This window comes from Enhydra lutris, unplaced genomic scaffold (genome assembly GCF_002288905.1).
Source record: "Enhydra lutris kenyoni isolate GAN:26980312 unplaced genomic scaffold, ASM228890v2 scaffoldscaffold59, whole genome shotgun sequence".
NCBI classification, from domain to species: Eukaryota; Metazoa; Chordata; class Mammalia; order Carnivora; family Mustelidae; genus Enhydra; species Enhydra lutris.
In genome coordinates this window covers 1,130,737-1,144,990 of record NW_019154143.1, presented here as the reverse complement: position 1 = coordinate 1,144,990, position 14,254 = coordinate 1,130,737, and the positions used below count along the sequence as shown (strand labels likewise).

Below are 14,254 nucleotides of genomic sequence, written 5' to 3'. Positions count from 1 at the left end.
TTTAAGGTATAGAGCATAATGGTTTGAGTTCCATGCACTGTGACGTGAGTACCGCCATGGGTGTAGTTAACATCTGCCATCTCCTTGTGATGAGAACTCTTAGAATTTATTCTCTCAACAGCCTTGCTGTCTGTTCCCCAGCAGTGTTAGCTGCAGTCATCACGTCGTACATCACATCCCTGCTACTTATTCATCTCGTAACTAGAAGTTTGTATCTTTTGACCACCTTCCTCCAGTTCCCCCCCACCTCAGGCAACCACAGTTCTCATCTCTTTTTCTATGAGTTTGGTGTGTGTTTGTTTAGATGCCTCATTTCAGTATAGTGTTTGTCTTTCTTTGTTTCACTTAGCCTAATACCTTCAAGGTCCGTCCATGTTGTCACAAATGGGAGGATTTTGTTTTGTTTTGTTTTTATGGCTGAATAATATTCCAGCCCTACGTATAAAACATGACTGCTTTGTCCATCCGTCCATCAGCGGATACTTAGGTTGTTTCCATGTCTGGGCTGTTGTAAATAATGCTTCCATGAATGTGACCCCCCTGGTTTTTTAAACCTTCCTGATCTCAAGTTGGAATGAACTTAGTTGAAAATGATCTTGAAGGCAAGATGCTTCTGAGATAATCTGTGATGAGCAGAGTTTAAGTGGAATAGAGATAAACCTGTCAAAGTATCTGGAAATTCCATCCATGCCTTCAGCCCACTCTCTGAGGGGAATGGCTTTATTGGGACCATAGAAGCCCCCGGACGTGGAACCCATCCGGCTCACCCTCCAAGCGATGGTGTGGGGCATGGCGCAGTGTCTCCCTGGGGGGGCTCCCCAGAGAATGCAGCTCAGTCTTTCTTGCCATCACATGGCTACTTTGAATGCCTAAGTACTTTGAATTCTTACTTGAATTTGAATTGAATTTGAATTTACTTTGAATTCTTCATTGAATTTAGAAAAAGATCTATTTTTGTAACAAAATCAAATAAGGAACTTCATTTCCCCCAAATATATAGTCCGAGTTCTTGGTTCAACCCATCACCTCCAAGTCATTCAGAGTCATTACTCTCTTATGTCCTTTTATAAATATTTTAGAAATGATCTCCTGCAGTTGCTGAGTCAGCAATTACACGAACACTGTTTTATGCTGTAGCTCAGAGTTTAATCTTTGGTGTTTCTTCCCTGGTTTAGTCTTCTTATAGTCCGCTCAGATTCTCCAGAGCTGAGCTGCTAGCATTCAGAAAGCACCACGGCACATGGCCAGGTGCTCCTCGTGTGTGTGTGTGTGTGTGTGTGTGTGTGTGTGTGTGTGTGTGTGTGATATTTCCATTTTATTGCTGCCTCCTTATCAAAAGTAACTAACATTCATTACGAAAAAAAAGTGAAGAAAAAAGCTCACCAGTTCTAACAGTTACTATCAACATTTTCTTTTCTTTCTAGACAGTTTTTAATTTTCCTCTTTACGTGTTGGAGCTTGTACTATCTGTACTATATGTACTATGTACTATGGAGTACTATATGTACTATGTACTATGTACTATATGTGATGCATTTTAATAACTGCCCAGTATTCTCTCCTGTCATCCCATTCAGTCATTTAAACATTCTCTTATTGTTAGACACAGATTTTCCCCCGAACTTCTTGCTGTTGTAAATAACACTGTGATGAACCTCCACCAGAAAACGCTTACTTTAGGCCTTTTCTGATTATTTCCTTGGAATAGAGTCCTAGAATAAGTATTGGCTCAGTGGGGTATGAAGTCCATAGAGTCACAGGAAGGGTTCCGCCAGTCTGGCCGCTGACCCCACACGATCCACCGCTTTCCTGCCCGAAGCTCCCAGTGACTGAAATTTGTCTTCCTTTACCTTGTTCCCCAAATTGGCTCTGTCCTAGCGGCAGCTTCCTGGTTGTGTCACGCAGAGAGGCCTCAGAGTGGGAGGATCGATTGCTGCACTAAGAAATCGATCACTAATCACTGGAATATTGAGGAGTTCGATAAGGCCTGACCGGGTCCCTCACAAACTCCCCATGTATTGCGAAGCAGTGAAATGACTCACCTGTTGGAATTGCCTCTGCCCAGCCTCCCGTGTAGGAAGGGCTGTCCTTCAAGTGTCCTCTTCCTCAGTATCCGTATCCTCACAGCTGCTTCTCAAATTTCTCAGATCTCTCCTTGCCTGTCTGGCTGCATCCATGCTGCTCTAACCTGACCCACGTCACATCCCCATGAACAGGATCCTCAACGTCCTTTCCCCATCTGGTCCTCCATGTTGCCCTTTTCCAGAGCTCTCTTTTTGCCATTAAAGCTGCTGAGGCCCCTCCTCTCCTCTACAGGAAGGAATCTCAATACATCTGTTGTTACTCAAGGCCCCTTACCATCCGACCCCAGCTTCACCTCAGACCATGGTGCGTGTGTGTGTGCACGTACACACGCGCAAACATACACACACACACACACATATTATATAGCCTGACACCCTCACTGCCCTTCCAGCGTGGCAAGCTGTTAGACGCACCGTCTTCCGCTGGAAATGCCCTCCCTCCAGCTGCTTTGTCTCCTGCTCATCCCTCCAAGTGAAAGGAGAACAGTGAGTCTGGAGTCATGCCTTCCCCAGTTCCCTGGCAGTTAGTTGCTTTGCCCTCCGTGTTAAATTCACAGGAGCAGTGGTTGCTGTGTTGTTCTGTGGAGAGGTGTCCAGTCCCCAAGCCTGTTCCACCACGTCTCTGCAGTCCTCTGGGTCAGGGTCATAGTCATGCCTTCCTTCCCACTGATGAGAAGAGTTTGTAGAATCAATGAACGAACATCTTTATAATGTTTAACATATTGTGATTATTCTTAATATCAATGTAATTTTTCACAGATGATTTTAGCTTCATAAATATGAGTAGCATTAATTAATTAAATATCTCAAGATGTGTCTTTGCCTAGATCCTGAGAAAATACACACCAGTGCTTGGGCTTGACTCGACCCCCTTTTTATGAAGTCCCCATCCTTCCTAAGTTCATGCCTGGAGTTCATTCCCTTGATTCTTTTCTCTGAGAGGACTGGCCTAGACCTATTTGGGAGGAAAAGCACAGCAGAAAGTGCTGGACAAGATAGGAGAGGCGTTTAACCTTTTTTCTAAGGTCCTTGCACAGTAATCCATTTGTCAAGTTTTATGCCATGATATTGGTCCATCATAGGGGCTATTACAAGGTTTATGTAAAATATAATCAGTGATACTGCTTTATGAAGAGATGCTTCCTTTCATAAAGAAGTCTCTGCATAACAGACTCTAGATTTGATGGCAAATCTAATGTCCTCAATGTAAAGTTGGCTGGAGGTCAGAGTATTACTTGAATTGGGTTCATTAAATGATTCTGCTGATCCATTTGACATGTGCATTTGAGATATCTTAATGAAGTTGCCTCCCCTGAGGATTCTAGGCTAGCAGAAACTTCTGTCATGGGTTTGGTTCAAAAGCCTCCAGTTAAGTTTTTAAGCTTAACTGTCAGTGCACCAGAAAACTTTCTGTAGAACATTGAGAAAGACAGCGAAGTATGTTTTTTCATAGATAATGAGAAAGCATTTCTGTTTACAACTAGAACTTCCTGTGATTACTCAGTATCCCCTGTTGAACTCAGGAAGCAGTACTGAGAGAAACTGTGAAGAAATGTTGAGAAACAGAGAGATTGTGTATTTTAACACTTGACATAGATTCCTTCCCACACCTTCTTACAGAATTCTGCAGTGGACTGAGACACAGCTATGGAAATACAACATACTGGAGTAATAGGACATTCTCGGCACCATTCAGTAAGGGGCATGTGCTTGAGTAATTGGTAAGGAGAGAACATGGACACCAAAAACAGATGAGAACATTTCTGTCTGCAAGCCTCCTCTGGAAAAGCTCAGTGGGAAGTTTTGTGCGGGGTCTCTGCAGACAGCAGCTTCTAGCCACCTTGAAGCATGTGGCTGTGAGTGGGGGTTGCTCGGAGAACATGGCACGTGATGCCCACCATTTCTCCTTGCTCCCACAGGCATCCTGGGCTCCATCCTCTGTGGGCAATAAACACTGCCTCCGTTAGAGCCTCCCAGGAGCCTTCCAGATTCCTTTGTAGTTTTTTAATTATTAGTGACCAGTGGTTAGCAGAGGTGCCTTTAGAATCTGAACATAGAATTTCCCCAGGCTAGCAGGGGTCATCCAGTTACTGGCCTGTCCAGTGATGAGGAAGTGCTCGCCCCCGTTTCCCCGTTGGTCTGCCCCATCTCTTCTGGGCACTGAGGCCTCACTCTGAGCCACCGTTCTTGAGCTCTGAGGAGAAGGACTGGCTATAAAATGTGACCTGTCACAAGTAAGTTCAGGCAAACTAGGAGGTGGCATTGAGTCCAAAAGAAAGGAACTTTCTAGAGAAAAATTGGGGGAGGGAGGAAATTAGGATAAGAGAGACTGGAAGAGAAAGAGCAGAGAGTTTTAAGCTGTAAATTCTTACACACAGAAATAACTCCTAAAAATACATTGTCAGGGCACCTGGGTGGCTCAGTCGATTAAAAGGCCAACTCTTGGTTTCGGCCCAGGTCATGATCTCACTGTCTGAGATCGAACCCCACTTAATGTCAGGCTCCGCACTCAGGACAAAATCTGCTTCAGAGTCTCTCTCTCTCCCTCCCCCAACTCACTCTCTCGGTCTCTCTCTAAAATAAAATCTTAAAAAATAGAAATATATATATAGTTATCAAAAACCATGGTCTGCTGGAAAAATGGACCGACCTGAAATGAGGTTGTTTCTACAGCAGAAATGCCTTTGTTGACAAAAGGGAAATGCATCCAGCATCCCTGAAGAATGAAGTGGTTGTGCGGCCCTGGTGCCCCCACTGATACCCCCTCGTTCCCGGTGACGCACCACGGTCATTCTTAGCGTTCTCCTGAATCATTTACGAAAACATTAACTGAAAGTAGGAATTTCAGGAAACGTCTCCATAAATATACTCAGCTGGACTTCTTTATCTCCTTCCACGTCAAACCTCGGAGCACGTCTCTGTTTGTACTTGGGGTTTTTCATGTAGTGTGTCCAGCCACCAGTGTGATTGAATTTGATTTTCTGCAATGACGATACAGGGATCCTTGCCCAGTGGGTCCCATTCCCACCCGGCCATAGCCGTCACTGCCCTGCGTTGGTCTCCAGTGGCCACAGGGTGAGCACCCAAGCTTGTCCCAAGCTGGGGAAAATGGCCACGGGGACCTCAGGATGCAGACGTCTCACCAGATCCCGAAGTCCTGCAGCGTGTCGTGTCTGTACAGAGCTGCTCCCCTTTCTGTCTCCAGGGTCCCGAGACACTGTGCTCGGTCCCATCACACGACTCCATCCTGTGCTGTTCTTTTCCCTAGAAGACACGATTCCGAAGAAGGCGGTGTGCCACTTCAGTGGGAAGGCCTACGCGGACGAGGAGCGCTGGGATATTGACAGCTGCACGCACTGCTACTGCCTGCAGGGCCAGACCCTCTGCTCCACCGTCAGCTGCCCCCCTCTGCCCTGCGTCGAGCCCATCAACGTGGAAGGAAGCTGCTGCCCGATGTGCCCAGGTATCTCAGCCGGCGTTCCCAGGCCGTGGCGCTGACCTCGCGAGGGCCCGACCGAGGCGTCCCTGCGCGAAGACAGGGGACTGGGGTGGGGGTAGCTCGAGAGTGACGTCAGGGTGAGTGCCTGGTCAAGGTTCCTTGCTAGAACTGCTCTGGTCCTTCCCATTTGCAGTCTCTAAACACTAGTGGCAGCACAGCTTCAGGGCCATAACAGACTCTTAAGGACACCCATCCTGTCTGGGTGGCACGTGTCAGTGCGCGCTGGACCAGCCTGGCGAAAACGGCCCGAGGTTGGACGCAGTCGGGAATCGCTTCACAGCCGTTGCAAGGTGAAATACATCAGAAGCAGAGCGGAAGAGCTGCGTGTAAAGGGTCAGCCCTGATCACTCTGTTCGGTTCTTCAATCCCAGCAGTAGCCAGCCTGTCCCGGGCCGCCTGCTCCGAGCCCTCTGCCCAGCTCCCGTCTCTGCCCGCAGAGACCCCAGCCGGCAGCCGTGGAACCCCATGCCTGCGCGGCCCCCCACATCCACCCTTCACGTCCTCTCAGCAGCCCACCTGCAGGTCTTAAACCTCAGCCCCCACAGCTGCTCAGATCCCCCCAGGCCTTTTTCCTTCCACATCTAGGTCTCACGCCCTAGTCCTAGCCCTCAGCAGCACAGGCTGCTGGCGGCATTCCAGACCCCCGGCCCTACACACACAGACTCCCCCTGCCGTCCAGACCACAGGGCGCCTGCACTCTTAGAGGGAGTCGGGGATCCTTTCCATCTTCACCTTGGTTTTTGTGTTTCCTTGCTGCATCATCTTAGAGAATCTGGTTCCGTGCGGTGCAGGGAGCTAGGAGTCTGCTAGTAAATGGGACAGTTAAGCTCCGAGAGTTGCACTGTCTGCACTCATTCACCTGTTGTTCAGGGGTCGTGCAGACTACCCCAACGGAAGGCTGGGAGAGTCTGCCCGCTCACGAGGCTAAGCCCGTTCCAGAGCCTTCCCTTTGGTGCTGTTCTCCTTGTCTCGTGGGCCTCGTGTATGTGTAGATGCTGTAGATGGTGTAGATGGAGAGGCAGGTTTGTTCTGCTGGTTCCTCACTCTGTACCTGGCAGAAAAGAAAATCCTTGAGGGTCACGCAAAGCAGAGCGAGGACGAACGTGTATGTCTCCCGGGAGCTGGTTTGTCTGCTCCACACCACCTGTGTCTCACAGGTTCCGTCCCCGTCTTCCCACGAAGATGCTTCTGAGGTACAAATGCCGAGACTTGATCTCGTATGTTCAGCATCGATTCCGTTCGTCCCCGCCGGGCTCCTGCCTGTCCGAGGGACCGCAGAGAATTGAGCAAACCCCGTCCACACAGAGCTCACACTTTCCTGGGGAGGGACAGGCAGAAAACAGCAGAGCGCAGCCGGTCAGGGGGCAAAGGAGAAGGGACGGGTGGTTTCGTCTGAACAGATGACATTCGGGAGACCCAGAAGAATGGAGGACTCCCAGGCAGAGGCAGACCCCTCTGGGTGTAGATGGGGCAGAGCCCTGGGCTGGGATCGCACTGTGCATGTCGAAGGACAGCCGGGAGGCCTGTGTGGTTGGGCCCCGGAGCAGGAGGGTCAGGCAAGCAGAGGCTGCCGGGAGCTGAAGGGGCCGGCCTCTCCGTGGTGGCAGGATTTTACAGAGGGGGAAAGAGAGGGGTGAGTCTTAAGCAAAGGAGGGAAGCTGTGTGACTTCCCCTTCCAGGGGCTGCCTCCCGTGCTGGGTGGAGCACAGACGGTGGGGCTGGGGTCATGGAAGGCCAGAGTGGAAGCCAAGAGCAACTGGAGGCTCCCCAGTAACGCGGCCGAGAGCCAGTCGTGGCTCTGGAGGTGGGAGAAGCGGTCGGGCTGGGATTCTGTTATGAGGGGAGACTCCGTCAGATTTGAGAAGTGAGGCGAGAGGAAAGAGAAGCCGCAGATGGCTGGAATGGGTGTGGGCTGCAGCGCGGACTGACGGCGGTGAGGCGGGCCCGTGTCAGGCGCTGTTACTGAGAGGCCTCCCCTGTCCGTCCAGGTGAGAGAGCGAGCAGACGGTCCGTGTGCAGTCCGGAGTGCAGGGGTGACGGGGAGTGCATCGGTCCGTTAGAAAGTGGCCAGCCTCAGGTGGTTTGTGTGCTTTGGGACTGGATGACGAGATCCCCCAGGGAGTGAGTGTGGTGGAGGAGGGCCACCAGGACTGAGCCCAGAGACCCTCCAGTTTTGGGATACTGGGCAGGGGAGGAGGACCAGTCAGGGGGAAGAGGAGGCGCAGCGGGAGCCCGGGCGCTGGGACCTGGAAGCCGGGGGCACCTGGGGCAGGGGCACGGTTAGGGCCTCCCAGGAGACGCAGAGACTGACCACTGTCATTTAGCATTGTCCTAATTGCCCTGACCAGAGCCATTTCGGCACAGGGGTGGAGGCTAAGTCGAATGAAAGTGGTTTCAAAAGAGGAGAGGAGGGTGGGTTGGAGACACTGGTTATCAGCCCTGTTACTCGGTTCACAAGTGACACTGCTCTCAGGGGAGTGGCCTTGCAGGCTTCGCCAGCATTCAAGGTGGACCTTGCAGGACAGGTGGGTCCCCTTTATTGGAGTGAAAGGAAGAGTGTAGACGCCATCCTTTGTGTGGAGTGGCGAAGCTCATTTTTGAGCAGGTGAATGATGTGGTCAGAAAGGTGCTTTGGGAGAATTAATAGGTGATGTGTAGGAGGGACTAAAGCAGGGGGAGACAAGAGGCCAACACAGCCATAACTCACATCTCAGACATCCCAAGTGTGTGACAACAAGGCCCCACATCCAGGCGACGTTGCTGTGAGAGGCACTCTCCTTGGTTTGAGACTTTAAGAAAGGAGAGAGTGCATATGTAACATCCTTGTTCATTATGAGAGATTTCTCCAGTGACTTCTCGGGGTTTACTGTTGGATTGAAATTTAATTTTTGTAACTCCCCTTTCTACACCTGATGTACTATTGATGAATCACTTCTCCATCTTCTCTCTAAGCAAACTTTGCAGTCAGTCTAGCTTTGCCACCTTGCATTTGATTAAGTGCATCCTTCCAGAAGTTGGATTCCCATCTTGCTCTCTCCCTGGCTCACTGTGTCATCTTAGTCCGGGATCTTCACCGAAGGGCCAGGCTTCCATTCCTCATATGGGTAGCTCCTGCTACCTCGCGTTGCCCTCTGCACATATCGACTAGAGATCTGGGTAGCCTCACCCTTTACAAAGCACTTCCCCCCTCTGCTGTCTTAGGATATGAGGACAAAACCTGTGAGTCGGTCAGTGCTTGTGCCGTCCTACAGAAGAAACCAAGGCTCAGGGAAGTTAAGTGAATTATCCGAAGTCATGCCAGCAGTTGGCAGACCTGGGAGTTCTTTCTGGTCCTCGGTTGACTGCAGGTTCCATCTCCCGAGAAATGATGCCTCGGCTTATGAGCCCCAAGCATCCTGCCCCTTATTCCAGGAAACGACATCTTAAGGAAGGTGGCTCTTAAAACTGGCCAGGTATCTCTGAAAGTAAAGTATATCCCCAGTAAGTGGCCTTGGGTTCCTCTGAAGTTCAGAACATATTTGACCACAGCTGTGGGTCCTCACTGTAACCACATGCCCGTGACCCACATGGCCTGGCCAGCTGTGGGTTTGTGTCTGCAGTGCCAGCAGCTGTCAGGGCTCTGAGAGTAAGTGCCAGAAGGGCTGTATGCGAGAGTACGGGTCAGACGCAGGCCTTGGCCGCCGAAGCCCTGTCTAGGCAGGGAAGTAGAGTAGCTTTTTTTTTTGGCCAAAAAAGAGACAGCATCCCTTGTAAGTTCACATTAAAGGGAAATGACCCTCTCCCCTTGGGCGTGAGGACTCCACGCTAAAGCTCTCAGTGTTTTGTGACGAAGAAGAAGGCATGGGTCGACTTTAATCCAAGCCGCACAGAGGTGAGGGGAGCAGACCAGTACCAAGGGGAGGCTGTGAGCCGCCCAGCGGTGAGAGGCCGAGGGCACGACTGGTCTTGCTCCGGGCTGCCTCCCCAAAATGTGGACCAGCGGAGCACACAGGAAGTATTTGTGGACAGGGCCGATATAATTAATCCCTCTATGTGGGACCTCCTCCCCAATCCAGGGCACACCCTTCTACCTTTCCCACTGCTACCGAGCTGAACCTTCCTAAGCACCTGTGGGAGGAGGACTCACCTGTGCATTCTGCTGTTTGTGGGGTTTCCCTTGCAACCTGCACGTGTGCGGACAGGCGGTACGAGGATTTCAAGCCTGCTTCTCTGCTGCTCTCATCCCTGAAGACCCTGAGGTGAAGCGGAACCGATCCCGGCCAGCCCTCCTCGGGGGCTTTGACTGCTTAGCCATCGACACTGCCAGGTTGTGGCTGGAGTAGATCTCACTTTGGCCTTTCTGCTGAGCTCCCTGACACCAGTTGTTGCGGGGGGTGGGGCGGAGTGGCTGTTGTGACGGGAAAGGTCAGTGCTGCGTGGACCCACAGAGGAGGTACTCAGAGGTGCTATGGCATGGAAAGATGTGACCTAAATGTCAAGGTCACTTTTCTTTCCAGACTCTTCAGGAAATTCCTGTCACGGAATCAGGGTTTGTCAGTGGGGAAACTAAATGCCATGCTTACCCACCCACCCCAGAATCACCCACCGTGGGTCTATGGAGTCATGACCCGTGAGAATCAGCACATTTTATAAGCTCTTTGGGTGATTCAGAGAGGACAGAGAAGTTTGAGACTCACTGGTGGCACTCCAGCCCCTGCTTCTGTAAATAATACTGCACTGTCAGTAAATTCTCTTTAATTCTAGAGTTTTCAGGTATCCTTCTGAAACTGTTAAGTATCTAGGCCTTGCCGTGTCTGAGGTGCCAAACCCTGAGCACTTGAAAATCTCCGCATAACCTCTGGCTCCCCAAAAACTTAACTACTAATAGCCTACTGTTAACCAGGAGCCTTACCAGCATCATAAAGAGTCAATTAACACATACTCTGTAGTTCTATGTGTTATATACTCTATTCTTAGAGTAAGCTAGAGAAAAGAGAATAGTAAAAAAAATCGTAAGCAAAGAAAAAATGACAGTACTGTACTGATAAAGTGCACCTATAACTAGACCCACACAGTTCAGACCCGTGTTGTTCAAGGTCAGCCATATTTAAGTAAGAAAGCAGAAGACTCGGGGACAAAGGCCAAAATAACTTTATTCTTGGGGCACCAGAAGACCCGAGCAGTGGCGTCACAGAACTGGATTTGAATCCCAGCTCTGCTGGTTCCTGGATGCGTCGTCTTGGGCAATTCATTTGCCCTTCCTTCCCTGGCAGGCACTCCGTTAACACACAGCGGAAGCAGAGCAAATACTCGCTTCCCTGTCATTTTCCCCTTCTCTGTACCTCATCTTACCGTTTACTTCTTGAAGGGCAGGTAGCTACGGGATAGACAGCAGTCACTGGAAGCAGAGGATTGTTGGTTCTATTTCTCTAAAACTTCTCTGACTTGTACTTTATTTTATTTTGGTCTCAGTTGGGCTACTAGTGAATATTTAGTATTACCAACACTGAGTAACCTTATAAAAGTGAGTTTAATAATATGGCAGGATCGGGCTAAAAGGAGCTATATGGTTGATGCAGACTTTTGTGTCACCTTTTGAAAATAGGGGTTCTCAAGAATTTTCTTTAAATGTTGTTAACCAGATGAAGAAGGAATATATATTTGTTAGGAGCCAAAGAAAGCTCTGAACTTTTTAAACTGGTCCCTTTTTAAACGTAGCTTTAAAAAGAAAAAAACGCTGATATTTGGGATTAAGAATATTGTTCTTCTTAGATGGTCTTATTTCATGTTCACGTTGCAGTATCTTGTAGATCAGAGAGCCCACACGATCGGGTTAGATAATGGAACTCTATTAGAGATCATCTTCTAGTCCACACGGTTCCACTGGTGACAAAGCAGAAGTTTCATCCTCGAGCCGGGCCACACCCTGTGAGGTCTGCCTACAGTCTGTTCCCCTCGAGGGGAAGCGACTGGCGGGGAACTGGCCAAGAAATACACAAAAAGTGAAAGATGCTTTTACTTTTTCACTCCTTATGACATATTTTACATAAATGATTCGACATTCATGGATGAGAGAGAAACTGTTATTAAGGTACAGTATTTAGCTGATGTTAAAGCAATCCCTTCCACTTCAGCCGGTCCCTGTCAGCTTGCACAAAACTCTAGGGCCAACACCATTTAACATGAAAAAGCCAAGTTCTGACCCTGGTGGGGAAGAAAACTTTCTTTTCCTTTTTTACATGGTTAAAAGACCTGTTTCCCGTGCCTGCAAAGGGAAACTATTTGTCTTTACGTTTACTCTCGAGAAGTAAAGATATAAATGCAGAAACCGGGTCTTTCATTTCCCAGGGCATACTGTACTGAGTTGACTGTACCATCCATTTGGATTGAGGAAACAGAAGTCAACAGTAAGCAGCCCTCCATCATCTTACGAAAAATGTCCCTTTCTTTTAGAGATGTATGTCCCAGAACCAACCAATATACCCATTGAGAAAACAAATCACCGTGGAGAGATTGACCTGGAGGTCCCCTTGTGGCCTACACCCAGTGAAAATGACATCATCCATCTCCCCAGAGGTGAGTGCCCAAGTCAACTGAGATCTCTGTCATCTTACATATGGTCTACTTTTTTTTTTTTTTTCTTTAACTTCCTTTGGGTATCTTGTTAAATGGCAAGCCAAAGTAAATTCAAAAAATGACTCCAGAGAAGACCTGCTTGGCTATAACATATTTAACCCAAAATAATACAGTAAGTCTGCAGGTAACTGGGTATAATGCCTCCTTCTGGCTTCACATGCTCAAGAGACTTGGTGATGATGAAAAGAAAGATGTTCCTTGTCCTAAGAGCCTGGTATCTGGAATTTCTAAGACAGCTCTCATATTTGTACATATGTAAGCAGAGGAATGACAAATTATTCAGTCCCTGTGGACTCTGCAGTAAGCATTTGTGCATTAGGTTACCCTCTACTTCTAGATTGTTCTTATTCCATCAGAGTTCAGTTTATTACATGTGCTGATTTTTCCACTCATCAGCTTTATTTCATGCTTTTTCCCCCCAAGCTCTGCCCTTTCAGTTGTGTATAACAAGCACGTTATTCTGTCTCTCAGTAGTTACGTGATAAGGCAAGGCAGGGTTCCTGTCAATATTGCCCTCTCTTTAAAAGTAGACCTCTTGATCAAGAGTATAAACCTGCTCTTAGCCATGACTCAGCACAGCCTCCCGTCTACTCCAAGGACATTCTCAAAATCACTGCTAGTCCATTTCTATATCCTATATTTTGGGAGAAGCGGTGTCCATTGCTTGAGAGATTAGTGGTCTGTTATTACTCTAGGTATTCTGCAGGCTGCACTGCTTTAGCTCAAGCCAGATAACCAGAGCCAAACTCCTGGACTCAGTGTTTTAGCTACTTGTATAATTGCTGGGACTGAATTGTGCTTTATCATTACGTTTACATTCAATCAATAAATATTAGTGCCTGCTCTGTGCCACACACAGTTGTAAATGCTGGGCTTTGGTCGTAAGAACAGCCTTATTTACTGCGATGTATTGAGGACCTGTGCTCACTCAGCTTATGCTTACGGAGCATCTCCCGTTACAGAGTCCCTGAGGAGATCATTTCCTCACGTGTCAGTAGCAGGCAAATTTATACTTCTCCTGAGCAAGATTTTTTTTTTTAATGTTGAAGACACTGTAATCTTGTTCATGAGGCTTGTTTCCACTTTTGCTTTGGCTGCTAGTAAGCCCAAAGTCAATGCTACGGCCTCTGCTTTTTGCAACAAAACAGAACTTAAGCACTGGACGGAATTCTGTAAATAGACTTGAACTGAAGCTTCCTTTTCCTTTCGCTAAGTTTTCCCTAATTTACTTTTCAATTTTCTTGTATAACATATATTCCCAAAACCATTTGCTGTTATCATTTGGAATGCGGTAAGGCAAAATTTCATTCCTTTATTCATTGTGTATTTAAAACCTGAATTCATCAATAAGATGTTATTTTTAACCTTTGGCATTTGTCTTGATGCTGATAAATATGAGGGTTTATTACCATCTACACTGGATAGAATTACCATCTACATCTTTCCATCCCCAGTTATTAACCCCAAACTACCCCCCACACACACACACAGGAAGAAGCATATTAACAGATTAATAAGCATATTAACTCTGATTTTTAAACCACAGTCTTAATATCACAGAGCTGTGCTATGATGAGCTGAGTTTCCAGAACATTTTAAGAGCAATTATTTTTGATGGTGTAATTCCTGCATCTTTCACTAACCTGGTCTTTGATGCATTTAGACAACCTGACCACAGTAGTTTATTTGAAAGAAAATGAAGGAAACTTCCAGGGCATCCTCCTCATTGGTATAGAGTTAACTTTGTGATCTCTGCAACATTTATGACAAGAATGATGATTTAAAGGAACATAAACATGTGCATTCATAAGAATAAAATTAAATCTTGTCCCCTGTGCAGTATATTAACTAAGGCAGGAAAATAATCTAATAGGCCTAGTGAGTTTTCGGTAAGTTTATGAAAAGGGAGGCATTTTTGCTTAAAGCTCAGTAAACTGGAATATTAACCAAAAGACCAAACTCTTGATTCTGGCTTAGTTTTTACTATTACATTAGTAGTTAGTCTTGCCTGTTACTCAGGTGAATCTAAGAAGGTACTTTGTCCTAGTCTCCTATT

At 47.7% G+C, this 14,254-nt stretch overlaps 1 protein-coding gene across 1 annotated transcript in view; it reads left to right on the top strand.

The window, feature by feature from the left end:
- The window catches only part of LOC111158419 (cysteine rich transmembrane BMP regulator 1), a 230,387-nt gene that overhangs the window by 211,682 nt on the left and 4,451 nt on the right, over positions 1–14,254 (top strand). Inside the window, exons 14-15 of the mRNA XM_022520421.1 lie at positions 5,353–5,547; positions 12,016–12,138. Of these exons, the coding sequence (XP_022376129.1) occupies positions 5,353–5,547; positions 12,016–12,138 (318 nt within the window). The remainder of the gene's footprint in view (positions 1–5,352; positions 5,548–12,015; positions 12,139–14,254) is intronic.